The sequence below is a fragment of the Scyliorhinus torazame genome, chromosome 27, assembly GCF_047496885.1.
Source record: "Scyliorhinus torazame isolate Kashiwa2021f chromosome 27, sScyTor2.1, whole genome shotgun sequence".
Classification (NCBI taxonomy): Eukaryota; Metazoa; Chordata; class Chondrichthyes; order Carcharhiniformes; family Scyliorhinidae; genus Scyliorhinus; species Scyliorhinus torazame.
Window position 1 is genome coordinate 18,620,562 of NC_092733.1, and position 15,021 is coordinate 18,635,582.

Here is a 15,021-nt window from a genome sequence, read left to right on the forward strand (position 1 = left end):
CTCTCTCACCCCCCCCCCCCTCTCTCTCTCTCTCTCTCTCTCCCCACCGGCCATCGCTGATGCATTGTTTCAGACAATGGGTGCTGGCCATTGTGTTATGTCGCCCGAACCTTTGAGCGGTAATTCATCCGTTGCTTTTGGCTCCTTTGCAAATTATTTTCCTCCCTTTCTCCTCTCGAGGTCTCGTCACATTGTAGACTTTCCACACCCATAATGAGGGACGGTAGCACCCCCTCTTCCCATTCAGCCTTCACAAGGTATTGGCCTGCATGGGAGACAGCAGGCCTCTTGCCCAGTCACGGGTGGGGTACCACAGAGTGCCTCTCCACAATATTTACCCAGGTGGTCATCTTGAATGCCCATTGGTGTGGGCAAGCCCTTTACCCTCAGGGCCATCAAAGCCAGGACTAAATCAGCTCTCGTCTTGACGTCTAACAACACACACACACACACACACACACACACACACAAACTCAAGCAGGGCCATTGAACAGAAATCGGGAGCAGGAACCCTGGCTGATTTTCCCATCCCTGTTTTAGGGATGCTGGGACAATTGTGCCTCCCTTTCCACCGTCTTGGCTGAGATCAAGTAAAGCACAGAGCGGGGATGGAATCTGGGACTTTCCTGGTACGTATGGTTCAGCTTTCACTGGATAAACTCACTGAGCCATCGGATATGATGACTATTAAATGAATGACAAGTTCAGTAACTTAGTCAGCAGATAGCAACCCACACCAAGAGTCGGGTCGTCATAATTCCTCAACCAGAGGAAACCAAACTCTCCCCTCGCAAGGAACAATGAGCGCCAGTGGCACTTTTCGAATAATAGAATCCAAAAGTATAGGAGGAGGCTGTTCGGCCCTTCGTGGACTGTGTTGGTTCCATCATGGTGCTATCCAATTAGTCCCCTTCCCCTGTTCCCTCCGCATAGTTCTGCCGTGTTTTTTCATCAGGTGTTTATCCAATTCTCTTTTTGAAGTGTTACCACTGAATCAGCTCCGGACTTCCTTTCCGGGACAGCATTCCGGATCGCAACTCACCCCGTGAAGAAAAACAATCCTCGCGCCGCCATTCGTTCCGAACATATGAATTAGGAGCTGGGCTGGGCCATTCGGCCCCTTGAGCTTTCTCCGCCACTCAGTGGTTTGTGTTTCCTGTTCCATATTCCCGTCTCCTCCACCCCACCCCCACCCTTCTGATAACCTTTGATTCCTTTGCCTGGCAGGAATGGGCGGCATGAGTAACACAGTGGTTCGCACTGTTGCTTCACAGCGCACTGGATCCGGGTTCAATTCCCGGCTTGGGTCACTGTCTGTGCGGAGTCTGCACGTTCTCCCCGTGTCTGCGTGGGTTTCCTCCGGGTGCTCCGGTTTCCCCCCACAAGTCCCGAAAGACGTGCTTGTTAGGTGAATTGGACATTCTGAATTCTCCCTCTGTGTACTGGAACAGGCGCCGGAGTGTGGCGACTAGGGGATTTTCACAGTAACTTCATTGCAGTGTTAATGTAAGCCTACTTGTGACACTAATAAAGGTTATTATTATCTACCTCTGCCAATCAGCTTGGTCAGTATCCCTAGGCTATCAATCCTTCTTGCTGCTAGATCTAGATTTTCCTTGTTTACTCCATCAAAACTCTCGATGAGTTTGAGCACCTCTATTGAATCTCCTCTTAGCGTTTTCCATTCCAAGCAACACATTTTAACGACCCGCTCCCTGGCTGAACTGATCGTAATCGGACACGTCAATTCCATTCATTTAACAAGGGGTGACATAGGGCAAAGAACCATACAACCCATAGAATTGCTACAATGAAGAAGGAGGCCATTCAGCCCATCGCATCTGCACCGGCCCTCTGAAAGAACACCCTACCTAGGCTCAATCCGCTGCCCCATCCCCCGTAACCCCACCTAACCTGCACATCCATGGACACCAAGGGGCAATTTAGCGTGCGTCAATCCAGCTAACCTGCCCATCTTCGGGACTGTAGGAGGAAACCGGAGCACCCGGAGGAAGCCCACGCAGACACGGGGAGAACGTGCAGACTCCGTACAGACAGTGACCCAGCGGGGAGTCGAACCCGGGTCCCTGGCGCTGTGAGGCAGCAGTGTTGACCACTGTGACACCATACCGCCCGTGGTCCATTCCGGTTGTTGGGATTCCCTGTCCCACCGGAAGTGCACCCTTTCCCGGCGGCGTGGGGGGGGGGGGGGGGGGGGGGGGGGGGCTTCAATGGGAAATATCATTGACAAGCGGCGGGAAGATAGAATCCCGCCATCAGGGAATGGCGCACTGTGGAGAAATACGTGGCTGGGGGCCCAGTGAATCAAGAATAAAAATTGGGCACGACCTATTCAGTGACCACAAGCCAATGGCCTTGACTATTGGGAATAATAGCCCCTTTGAAATGAGCAGGCAAATCCTCCGGACTGTTAGAACATAGAACATTACAGCGCAGCACAGGCCCTTCGGCCCTCGATGTTGCGCCGACCTGTGGAACCCTCTAAAGCCCATCTACACTATTCCCTTATCGTCCATATGTCTATCCAATGACCATTTGAATGCCCTTAGTGTTGGCGAGTCCACTACTGTTGCAGGCAGGGCATTCCACGTCCTTACTACTCTCTGAGTAAAGAACCTACCTCTGACATCTGTCTTATATCTATCTCCCCTCAATTTAAAGCTATGTCCCCTCGTGCTAGACATCACCATCCGAGGAAAATTGATTTGCATTTCCTGAAGCACGCCAGGTCCAAAGTGACAAGACCGTATTCCGTCGGAGAGACCAAGCATTCCAATGGACCAGCGAACCCCCCCCATCCCCACCCCACAACAATTCACATCAACCGATTACCCACCAGTTCCCTCCATCACTGCTGTATAACGGAATATCCCCCCCCTCTCAGGGCAATCATCCCCACTAGACGGCCATCTTAGATTTCCTTGCCATTCCCGAACCCCTGAACATCACCCAAGATTTTTCACGATGGAGCGTTTTTTTCCCCCAGGTTCACAAACACAACGCCACGCTCACATTCCCCTCTTGTTCCTCGCCACAGGCGAGTGGTTTTATTCACGAAACTTTCAAAGCCTCGGGGGTCTGGGGGTCCTTTGCTCAGTAAGCAAACCTCATTGCGTGGACGTTGGTGGAATTTAACTGACCCAAGATGCCTCTCCATGTGAAATAGGCCAAACTCCTCACTCTCACCGGTACTAAAGACCTGGAGGGAACGATGCTTTCGTAAGATGAGGTGATAGAGATAAGAAGCAGGAGCAGGGAGCTGGACCGAGTCCGCCAGCCCGTGAGATCATGGCTGGCCTTTTTGTAGCCTTCACTTTGCTTTCCCACCTGCCTCCTCCATAACCGTCAACTCCCTTTGTCAATTACAAATCTGTCTAAGTCAGCCTCGAATGACCCAGCCTCCACTGCTCTCTGTGTCAATGGGAATTCCAAAGATGGTGGGATCCTCCTCGAGAAGGAATTTCTCCTCGTCTCAGTCTAAACTGTGTCCCCCTAGTTCCAGATTCCCCCATCCATCCTGTCAAGACCCGACCTCCAATCTTAAGTTCCAATGAGATCATCTCTCAGTCTTCTAAACTCCAACGAGTATAGGCCCAGCCTGCTCAACCCGGGAATCAACTTAGTGAACCCTATCTGAACTGCTTCCAACGCAGGCATTTCCTTTCCGAAGTAAAAGAGACTAGACCTGTTCGCAGTGCACCCAGTACAATCTCAACAATGCCCTGCACATTTATAACAATACTTGCCTATTTTTGTACACCATTCCCCCTCACAATAAAGGTCAACATTCCATTTGCCATCCTGGACAGCACGGTAGCAAAAGGGCAGCACGGCAGCATAGTGGTTAGCACTGTGGCTTCACAGCACCAGGGAACCGGGTTCGATTCCCCGCTGGGTCACTGTGCGGAGTCTGCACGTTCTCCCCGTGTCTGCGTGGGTTTCCTCTGGATGCTCCGGTTTCCTCCCACAGTCCAAAGATGTGCAGGTTAGGTGGATTGGCCATGTTGAATTGCCCTTGGTGTCCAAAAAAAAGGTTGGGAGGGGTTGTTGGGTTGCGGGGATGGGGTGGAAGTGAGGGCTTAAGTGGATCGGTGCAGACTCGATGGGCCGAATGGCCTCCTTCTGCACTCTATGTTCTAATCATGTCCCGAACCCGCGCGCCGCCTTTTTGTGATTCATGTACAAGGATACCCAGATCCCTCTGTACCGCAGCGTTCTGCAATCTCTATTCTTCCTGCTGAAGTGGACAACTTCGCATCTTCCCGCACTGTCGATTCTCCATCTGCCAATTTTTTGCCCGCTCGCTCAACCCAACCTTTCCCAGAATTACCCTCTGCCCAAAGCAATTCCGACCTCGTCCAGAAGCAGAATACCGCAGATGTTGGAAAAATGAAATAAAATCAGAAAAGGCAATAAAAAAGTAAACCTCGGCCGGCCGGGCAGCTCCTGCAGAGATAGAGAGAGGGAGAAACTGAGTTAACCATTTCAGGTCAGCGGCCTTGTTTCTGAGTCTGTCAGAGGTTAAGCCAACAGGTCACAGACTTGAAAGGTCAACTCAGATGGTCACTGCCTTAACCTGCTCCATTTTATTTTCCATAATTTCTTCATTTAATTTGGCTTTCCCACCTATGTTTGCATCACCAGTGGCTACAATACGGTCGGTCCCTTCATCCAAATCATTAATGTAGATCACAAATAAGTGAGGTCCCGGCGCTGATTCCCCTGCCTCCACTGGTTACATCTGGCCAACCTGAAAAACGGCCTATTTATCCCAACTCTCTGTTTCCTGTTTGTCAGCCAATCCTCTATCCCTGCAAATGCATCACCCCCCACTATGGAATTGAGTGCTTCGTTCTATGCCAAGACTGCTCTGGAGTGTCCAGGTGTAACGTTCAATGCAACCTTTTGCATGTCCCTGTCTCAACTGAGGTGAAACTGGGCCATTTTACTTTGAGAGCTTTGCTCCCACACCAAGACCAAACCTCAGTCTTATTTCTACAGGACCCGCACCTTCACTCTCAGAGAGGTGAACCAACGCCCATTTTCAAAGTCGCCCTCCCCAAACCTGCTTCCTTAAGCAGCAACTAAAACAAATAACACAGGGCTCAATACTGATGCACATTAACGTCTGTCGGCTTGGCTCAGTTGTAGCATTGGTGCCTCTAATGGGAAGCCTGTCAGCTTGGTGCAGTACTGGGGGGGGGCGGGGGGATGCTGCATTGTCAGAGACACCCATTGATGATGAGATGTTAAAATAAAGCTCTATTTCCCTTCTCCGGTGGATATAAAAGGATTCCCCAGTTCTACTCAGAGAAAAGAGAAAGTTCTTCTGGTGCCCTAGACTAAATTCTTCTCAACCAATATCAGCAATATGATTAAGTTGTAACAGAACGATTAGTGCTGTTTGTGATGTGCCCCAGATGCAAAATCATAGAATAGAATCCCTACAGTGCAGAATGAGGCCATTTGGCCCATTGAATCTGCACAGGCCCTTCGAAAGAGCACCCTACTTAAGACGACGCCTCCACCTTAACCCTGTAACCCCAACTAACCCTTTGGACACTAAGGGGCAATTTAGCGTGGCCGATCCACCCAACCTGCACACCTTTGGACTGTGGGAGGAAACCGGAGCACCCGGAGGAAACCCACGCAGACAAGGTGGGAGAACGTGCAGACTCCGCACAGTCACCAGAGGGCGGAATTGAACCCGGGATCCTGGAGCTGTGAGGCAGCAGTGCTAACCACTGTGCCACCGTGCCTTGTTTGCCTACGTGCCAACAATCGCTGCATTTCCAAAGAAATTCACACGGTTTTAAGACACTACAACATGGCAAGCTCCTCTAAAATACAAGTATCTTGACTGATCCATCACCTCCTTAACCAGTTTCCACTCCAACCAATTCCCACCCCGACTGACAGAGTTGAGACAAACAACCAAGAAGATTAAGTCAATGGGTTGTGGTCTTTTAAGTTCCTGGCATGGTGACTCACCACCCCTAGCTGTGCAATTGCCTCTTGGGGGCCCCCTTTAACAGGACAACAGTCAACTGGTGTCAACACTACATTGTTCAATTTAGTTAGCAGGACCTCAGCAGACATTGCCAATTACTTTGAGAGGCGTGCTCTCCAATATTTTTCGAAGCACAGAATTTAGGACATCACCTCCGAACTTCCTCAATCCTCAGTTTCATGGGTAAAAGCGGCATGATGCGTCAAAACGTGAGGAATGCCATTGGGCCCGTTTTAGATTTCCAAAGCTCGCTCCAATCTCATTCTCACCGGGATTCGCCGGGTTTTATTTCCCAACGGGCGGACGGGTTTCGGGTTGGAGGTCTGCCCGATTCGGGCCTTGCTGAAGTTCACGGCCTTTGTCTTTCTACTTCAGCAGATAATCAGCACTATGGAGACTCAGGTAGCAAATGGTCCTACAAGCAACAACACATCCAACGGTCCATCCCTCAACAGCACAAACTGCTCCATACCAATGATGGCCGGGCCCTCCGACGACAGCAAGACTAATCTCATCGTCAACTATCTACCACAGAACATGACGCAGGAGGAGTTCAAGAGCCTCTTCGGCAGCATCGGGGAAATAGAATCATGCAAGCTGGTCCGTGATAAGATTACAGGTAAAACAAACAAACAGCGCTGTTCATACGCAGAGCGCGGTTTTCTCGTCTCAATCTTATGGCGACAAGGGACGTGCGCTAATCTCATTCTCTGACTCTCCCTGCACCTCATTGCTCGCTGAGATGTGGCCTTGCGAGATGGAAGGGACAGGTCCATCCCAAAAGGTCAGCCTTCGCATCGCGACCTATCATTCAAAACCGCCGCCTCGCAGATTAAGCCTGGCAATGGAAGGCACCAATGGGGAGAGTTGGCAATGGACAGATGCTGGGCTGTCAGAAGCGCCTTCTGTCTGAAACTAAAGGGAAACCCATGGTATCCGTGAGGCAGACTATGGTCCCACAGCCTCATACCCCCAAATGAGTAGAGGAGAAGGGGTAGGCAATTCAGCCCCTCCCAGCCCGCTCCGCCATTCACTACCATCATGGCTGATCTCCCCACGGCCTCGACTCCACTTTCCCACCCGTTCTCCATACCCCTTCACCCCTTTACTAATTAAAAATCTGTCTATCTCCCCAACTTTCCTCACTGTCCCAGCATCCACCACACTCTGGGGTAGCGAATTCAACAGATTCACGACCCTTTGAGAGAAGTAATTTCTCCTTAACTCTAGTTTAAATCTGCTGCCCGTCATCTGCCCGGTGATGCATTTTGGCAGATCGAATCAGGCCAGGACCTACTCAGTTAATGGTATAGCGTTGGGGAGAGTTATAGAACAAAGAGATCTAGAAGTACAGGTTCATAGCTCCTTGAAGGTGGAGTCACAGGTGGACAGGGTGGTGAAGAAGGCATTCGGCATGCTTGGTTTCATTGGTCAGAACATTGAATACAGGAGTTGGGACGTCTTGTTGAAGTTGTACAAGACATTGGTACGGCCACACTTGGAATACTGTGTGCAGTTCTGGTCACCCTATTATAGAAAGGATATTATTAAACTAGAAAGAGTGCAGAAAAGATTTACTAGGATGTTACCGGGACTTGATGGTTCGAGTTATAAGGAGAGGCTGGATAGACTGGGACTTTTTTCCCTGGAGCGTAGGAGGCTTAGGGGTGATCTTATAGAGGTCTATAAAACAATGAGGGGCATAGATAAGGTAGATAGTCAACATATTTTCCCAAAGGTAGGGGAGTCTAAAACTAGAGGGCATAGGTTTAAGGTGAGAGGGGAGAGATTCAGAAGGGCCCAGAGGGGCAATTTCTTCACTCAGAGGGTAGTGAGTGTCTGGAATGTGCTGCCAGAGGTAGTAGTAGAGGCGGGTACAATTGTGTCTTTTAAAAAGCATTTAGATAGTTACATGGGTAAGATGGGTATAGAGGGTTATGGGCCAAGTGCGGGCAACTGGGACTAGCTGGGCGGCACGGACTGGTTGGGCCTAAAGTAAAGGCCTAAACTGCTCAATCTCCCTGCACAAGACAAACCCCTCATAGAACATACAGTGCAGAAGGAGGCCATTCAGCCCATCGAGTCTGCACCGACCCACTTAAGCCCTCACTTCCACCCTATCCCCATAACCCCTTTTTTTTGGTCACTAAGGGCAATTTAGCATGGCCAATCCACCTAGCCTGCACATCTTTGGACTGTGGGAGGAAACCGGAGCACCCGGAGGAAACCCACGGGGAAACCCCGCAGACACGGGGAGAACGTGCAGACTCCGCACAGACAGTGACCCAGCGGGGAATCGAACCTGGGACTCTGGCGCTCTGAAGCCACAGTGCTATCCACTTGTGCTACCGTGCTGCCCACATCTCTGGAATCAATCTAGTGAACCTCCTCTGAACTGCCCCTAGTACAACTACATCCCTCCTCAATTACGGGGGCCAAATCTGTACACAGTACTCCAGATGCAGTCTCAACAATGCCTTGTACAGATTCAGCAACACTTCCCCACTTTTGTACTCTGTTCCTTCAGCAATAAATGCCAAAATTCAATTTGCCTTTCTTATTACCTGCTGTACCTGCAGACTAGATTTGTACGATGAAGACATCCAGCTACATTTGTTGTTCAAAAGCATTGCCCCATTTATGGCTTAATGTCAGGACAATTGTGTCCAGTTTGGGGCTTTACACTGTAGGAAGACCTGGAGAGGTTCAGGTCGCCAAGGCAAGATGGTGGCATAGTGGCGCTGTCACTGGACATGTAATCCCAAGGTCCCAGGCTAACACTCCGGGAACATGAGTTCAAAAATCTGGAATTATAAAGCTAAACTCCATGAAACCACCATTGATTTTTTTTTTTGGATTCCACCTAATAGAAATCTGCCACCCTTACCTGGTCTGGCCTACATGTGACTCCAGATCCACCGCCAATGGGGTTGATTCTTTACTGCGCTCCGAAATGGCGCAGAAAGCAACTCCGTTCGAGGAATGGACAACAAGTTTTGACCTTGCCGAGAACGCTCACCACATGAAAGAATTTTTTTTTTTTTATAAAGCAGATTTACTCAACACAGAAAACCTCAGTTACTGGGAGTGGATTGGTCCATTGCTCTCAGTGAAGTTTGGGGAAGATTTAATTGAGATGTGCTAAACCGTGAAGGGTGTGAGCAAAGGAGGAGATACTGGTTGGCCATGGGACAGGAGGGTCGCTAACCAGAGGACACTGATTGGCGGAAGAACCAGGAGGGAGAGGAGGAGGTTTTGTTTTTAAACACAGCGAGTGTTAAGATCTGGAATGCGCTGCCCACTCTCCCCGTTGCTGTTCTCGCTTTCCATAGAGCCGTTGGCGATGACGTTGAGAGCTGCGAAGGGGTGGAAGGGAATGACTAGGGGGGGGGGGAGGTGGAACATAGGGTCTCTCTCTATGCGGACGACGTGCTCCTGTACGTGTCGGGTCCACTGGCCGGGGTGGAAAATATACTGGAAACATTGAGGAAATTCGGCCGGTTTTCAGGGTACAAATTAAATATGGCCGAGAGTGAGATGTTTGTGGTGCAGGCAAGGGGCCAGGAGAATAGACTGAAGGAGCTGCCATTTAGGCTGGTTGGGGAAAGTTTCCGGTACTTGGGGATACAGGTGGCACGAGACTGGGGCAGGTTACATAAGTTAAATTTGACTAGGGTGGTGGAACAAATGAAGAGAGAGTTTCGGAGATGGGATGCACTCCCGCTGTCACTGGCGGGGAGGGTGCAGACTGTAAAGATGACAATCCTCCCTAGATTTCTGTTCATCTTCCAGTCCTCCCGATCTTTATCCCACGGTCCTTCTTCAAAAGGACCGGCAAAATCATCATGAGCTTTGTCTGGGCGGGAAAATCCCCGCGGGTGAAGAAGGCATGCTTGAAAGGAGCCGCAGCGAGGGGGGACTGGCATTGCCGAATCTGATCAACTACTACTGGGCGGCTAACATACCCATGATAAGGAAGTGGATGGTGGGTACGGGGTCTATCTGGGAGCGAGTGGAGGCAGCTTCGTGCAGGGGCACCAGTTTGGCAGCCCTGGTCACGGCTCCCCTACCGCTGTCGCCGGCCAGGTACTCCACCAGCCCGGTAGTGGGGGCGGCCCTGCGGATATGGGGCCAGTGGAGGAGGTATGTGGGGGGGGGTGGGTGCGTCTGTCTGGGCTCCAATATGTGATAACCATCGATTCGCCCCCGGGAACATGGATGGAGGGTTTCGAACATGGCGGGGGTGCGGAGGGTGGGGAGGGTGGGCGATATGTTCCTGGAGGGGAGCTTTGCGAGTTTGAGGGGCTTGGAGGAGAAATTTGGGCTGGTAAGGGGAAATGACTTTAGGTACTTACAGATGCGGGACTTTGTACGCAGACAGGTCCCATCCTTCCCACGCCTCCCGCCAATAGGGATCCAGGACAGAATAGTCTCTAGAGGAGAAGGAGGAGAGGGTAGAGTCTCGGATATCTCCAAGGTGCTCATGAAGGGGAAGAGTCCCAGACGTTGGAACTGAAACTCAAATGGGAGGAGGAGCTTGGCGGGGAGATGGAGGACGGGCTGTGGGCGGAAGCTCTGAGTAGGGTAAACTCAACCGCAACATGTGCCAGGCTCGGCCTGATTCAATTTAAGGTTGTTCACCGGGCCCACATGATGGTAGCTCGGATGAGCAAATTCTTTGGGGTAGAGGACAAGTGCGCTAGATGCGCGGGAGGACCAGCGAACCATGTACACATGTTTTGGGCATGTCCTAAGCTTAGGGGGAACTGGGAGGGATTTGCGGGGGTCATGTCCCGGGTGCTGAAAACAAGGGTAGTGATGAGTCCAGGGGTGGCCATTTTCGGGGTTTCGGAAGACCCGGGAGTCCAGGGGGAGAAAGAGGCAGATGTTCTGGCCTTTGCTTCCCTGATAGCCCGGCGGCGGATACTGCTGGCATGGAGGGACTCAAAACCCCCGAAGACCGAACTATGGCTTTCGGACATGTCAAGTTTTCTGGGTATGAAAAAAATTAAGTTTGCCTTGAGGGGATCTGTACTGGGGTTCGCCCGAAGGTGGCAACCATTCATCGACTTCTTCGCAGGAGAGCGAACGTCAGCCGGGGGGGAGAAAGAGGCGGAGGGGGGAGATTAGAGTAGAGTAGGGGGGATAAATAGGCGGATAGTGTCTAGGGGAGAGAAGCAGGCTTGTGTAGTATGGTTTGATTGAAGTATTGGTTTTATATTGATGTTTGCACATTTCTGTTATCTGTAACTGTTTACAATGCCAAAAAATACCTCAATAAAATTGTTTGTTAAAAAAAAAAGATCTGGAATGCGCTGCTTGAAAGGGTAATGGAAGCAGATTCAGTCGCAGCTTTCAACAGGGAATTGGATAAGTACTTGAAATGGAAGGGATGCAGCACTTTGAGGAGTAAATATAACAGTAGGAGTGTGACTAATCATTCCTAGAATCCCTACAGTGCAGAAGGAGGCCATTCGGCCCGTCAAGTCGGCACTCGACCCTTCAAAAGAGCATCCTACCCAAGTCCACCAACACCGCCCTATCTCCCTAACCTCATAACCTAACCTGCACATCTTTGGACACTAAGGGGCAATTTATCATGGCCAACCCACCCAACCTGCACATGTTTGGACTGTGGGAGGAAACCGGAGCACCCGGAGGAAACCCACGCAGGTCTGGCGAAAATGTACAAACTCCACACAGTCACCCCAGGCTGGAATTGAATTAGACTGGAGGTTTTTCAAGGTTTTAGCGCGGTCACAGTGAGGCAAATGATACTGAGGATTAAAGGATTAAATTATGAGGTCAGTTTGTATCAACTTGGTGTGGATAGTTGAGCAGCAGTGCTAAAATGTTTAAAAAACGATAATAGGGTAAATACAGAGGAACTATTTCCTAGGATGAAAGAACCCAAAACAGAGGGGCGCAATCTTAAAATTCTAGGCCTTTCAGGGGTAAATGTATGTCGCACTTTTCCGCGCAGTAGGTGGTGGGTATTGGGCCAATTAAGCTTCGCAAAGCTGAGATAAACAGATTAATACTGGTGAAGGGCGCAGTGGGAGACGATTGGATGTTGAGTATATGGAGTTGGGAGTACAGACCAACGGTCAACGTCAGCGATACATCGGTTTAGTCAACTGAATCAATGAACAGAACGGAGCTCAGGAGGATGGGATGCTGAGACACAAGAGAGAGGAGCAGGGGAAGGCCACTCGGCCCGTCGAGCTCTGCTCTGACATTCATTAAGATCATGCCTTATCTGATTGCGGCCTCAACGCCACATTCCTGCTTGCCCCCCCCCCACCCCACTCCTGTCCCGTCCCATAACCCTTATTAACCAACTCAGCCCATGAATATATTCAATGACCCAGCCTCCACCGCTCGCTGGGCGAGTGGGTTCCATAGGCGGACGACCCTCTGAGTAGGCCATTTCCTCTTCATTTCAGTCTCGAACTGGAGATCTTTTATTTTTGAATTGGGGCCCTAGGTTCCAGGCTCTCCCACAAGGGGGAGCATCCTATAAGGACCATAAGACGTAGGGGCAGAAGTGGGCCATTCGGCCCATCAAGTCTGCTCCGCCATTCAGCGAGATCATAACTGATCTGACATGATAATCCTCAACTCCACTTCTCCCCATAACCTTGGATTCCCTGACTGACCTGTCTACCTCAGCCTTGAACATATTTAACGACCCAGCCTCTACAGCCCCGTTGAGCCCCTCAGCATCCACCTTGTCCAGTCCCCTCAGAACTCGATCTGTCTCAAGAAGATCACCTCTCATTCTTCTGACCTCCAATTAGCATAGAGCCAACCTGTTCAACCTTTCCTCGTTACTTTTTTCTCATGACGGCAATTCATGTTTCTTTTATATTGAAAGGCAAATAACATTAGTGTTCTAAAATTTAAAAATTATACAGAAAAATATTTACCCAATTTCACTCGGAAATTAAGATGAAAGAAAGGAAGCTCCAAACAGTGCACAATAATCCAGGGCCCCCAAAACACCCAGAGTTTACCAAATTCCTCAAAGTTTAAGGATTCTTATTTTTTCTTTTTTTTTAAATAACTTTAGAGTACCGAATTCATTTTTTTTCAATTAAGGGGCAATTTAGCGTGGCCAATCCACCTAGCCGACACATCTTTGAGTTGTGGGGGCGAAACCCACGCAGACATGGTTAGCATGTGCAAAGTCCACACGGACAGTGACCCAGGGCCAGGATTCGAACCCGGGTCTTCAGCGCCAGTGATAACCACTGTGCCATGTGCCGCCCCAAGTTTAAGGATTCCTGACAAAAACGTTCTCGATTTGAGACAACACGGTGGCACTACTGCCTGACGGGACCCGGCTTCAATTCCGGCCTTGGGTGACTGTGTGGAGTTTGCACGTTCTCTCCGCGTCTGCGTGGGTTTTCTCCAGGTGCTCCGGTTTCCTCCAACAGTCCACAAATGTGCAGGTTATGTGGATTGGCCATGATAAATTGCCCCCGAGTGTCCAAAAGGTTAGGTGGGGTTACTGGGTTACGGGGATAGGGGTTACGGGGATAGGGTAGAGATGTGGGCTTAAGTAGGGTGCTCGTTCCAAGGGCTGGTGTTGACTCGATGGGCTGAATGGACTCCTTCTGCACTGTAGGGATTCTATTCTAAAGACAGAGGAGTGGGTTAGACCTCAAGGGGAAGTTCAGGAATCAGACGCATTGCTAAGAGAGAGAGAGAGAGAGAGCCAAGTGGTAAAATTGGAAATGTAGACTCAATAGCCTTGTCCTGGCAACAATTGAAGGAGAAGAAAAATGGGAAGGGTGAATAACGTTTGAGACTGAGAGAAGAAGCCAGCGGCCTCACAGAGATTGCAGCAACGATGAACAAATGATGATGGCAGACCCATGTATAATAAGTGCCAAATAACAGAGAGCTTCTCAGCATGCGGCAGAGGTTTAATCCCACACAGGGTCATGTTTCATTACACAAACTAATTGGGAATGATCGCTACTCTCTATCAGATCATTGCCCGGTAGTGTAATCGCTGTCAGTACCTGTATACGTCCGACAGCCATTGCTTCATTCACTATAACAAACTGGCTGTTTAACCGGTCCTTTCCTCTCCATCGGGCACTTTTTAACATTGGTGACTCCCAATTTTACTTGCAGGTATTAATAGAACTTTTATTCTTCCATTGGATGTGGGTGTTTCTGGCAAGGCCAGCATTTGTTACCCATCCCTGGTTGCCCCTGGAGTGTGTGGGGTACTAGACCATTTCAGAGGGGCAGTAAAGAGTCAACCGCATGGCCGTGTGAGTCTGGAGTCACGTGTAGGCCAGACCGGGTAAGGACGGCAGATTTCCTTCCCTGAATGATATGAGTGAACCAGATGGACTTTTACAACAAACAAAGAGAGATACATGCTTGCCCTGAGATGGCTGTTCAATTCCAGATTTTTATTCATTGAATTTAATTCCCACCAGCTTCCTTGGCGGGATTTGAACCTTTCTCGATTTGAGATAACACGGTGGCACAGTGAAGAGCATTAGCATTAGCCTGGGCCTCTGGACTATAAATCCAGTGACATTACCGCCAAACCATTGACGACCCAACATTATTACTGTTAAATAGGGTTACTGTCATTTTCTAGGTCCAAATTTGGACAGAGGAATTGAATCATGGCTTCGAGTCTGAGGGCAGCATGGTGGCACAGTGGTTAGCGCTGCTGCTTCGGAGCACCAGACGCCCCGGGGTCAATTCCGGCCTCGGGTGGCTGTTGTGAGGAGTTTTCACCTTCTCCCCATGTCTGTGTGGGTTCCCTCCGGGTGCTCCGGTTTCCTCCCACCGTCCAAAGATGTGCAGTTAGGTGGATTGGCCACGCTAAATTGTCCTTAAGTGTCCAAAGGTGCACATGTTAGGTGGGGTTACAGGGATAGGGTAGGGGGAGTGGACTCTAGATAGGGTGCTCTTTCGGAGGGTCGGTGCAGACTCGATGGGCTGAAATGCCTTCTTCT

At 50.1% G+C, this 15,021-nt stretch overlaps 1 protein-coding gene across 10 annotated transcripts in view; it reads left to right on the plus strand.

Moving 5' to 3' along the window:
* The window catches only part of LOC140403268 (ELAV-like protein 2), a 258,076-nt gene that overhangs the window by 162,334 nt on the left and 80,721 nt on the right, over nucleotides 1-15,021 (plus strand). For 4 of the 10 annotated variants that reach the window (XM_072491048.1, XM_072491044.1, XM_072491046.1 and 1 more), the window contains exon 2: nucleotides 6,407-6,650. The exons of 1 other annotated variant lie outside the window; for it this stretch is intronic. In XM_072491048.1, the coding sequence (XP_072347149.1) occupies nucleotides 6,407-6,650 (244 nt within the window). Of the gene's footprint in view, nucleotides 1-547; nucleotides 630-6,406; nucleotides 6,651-15,021 lie in introns of those variants that run through there. 5 more of the 10 variants (XM_072491045.1, XM_072491047.1, XM_072491052.1 and 2 more) reach the window with 3 other exon arrangements.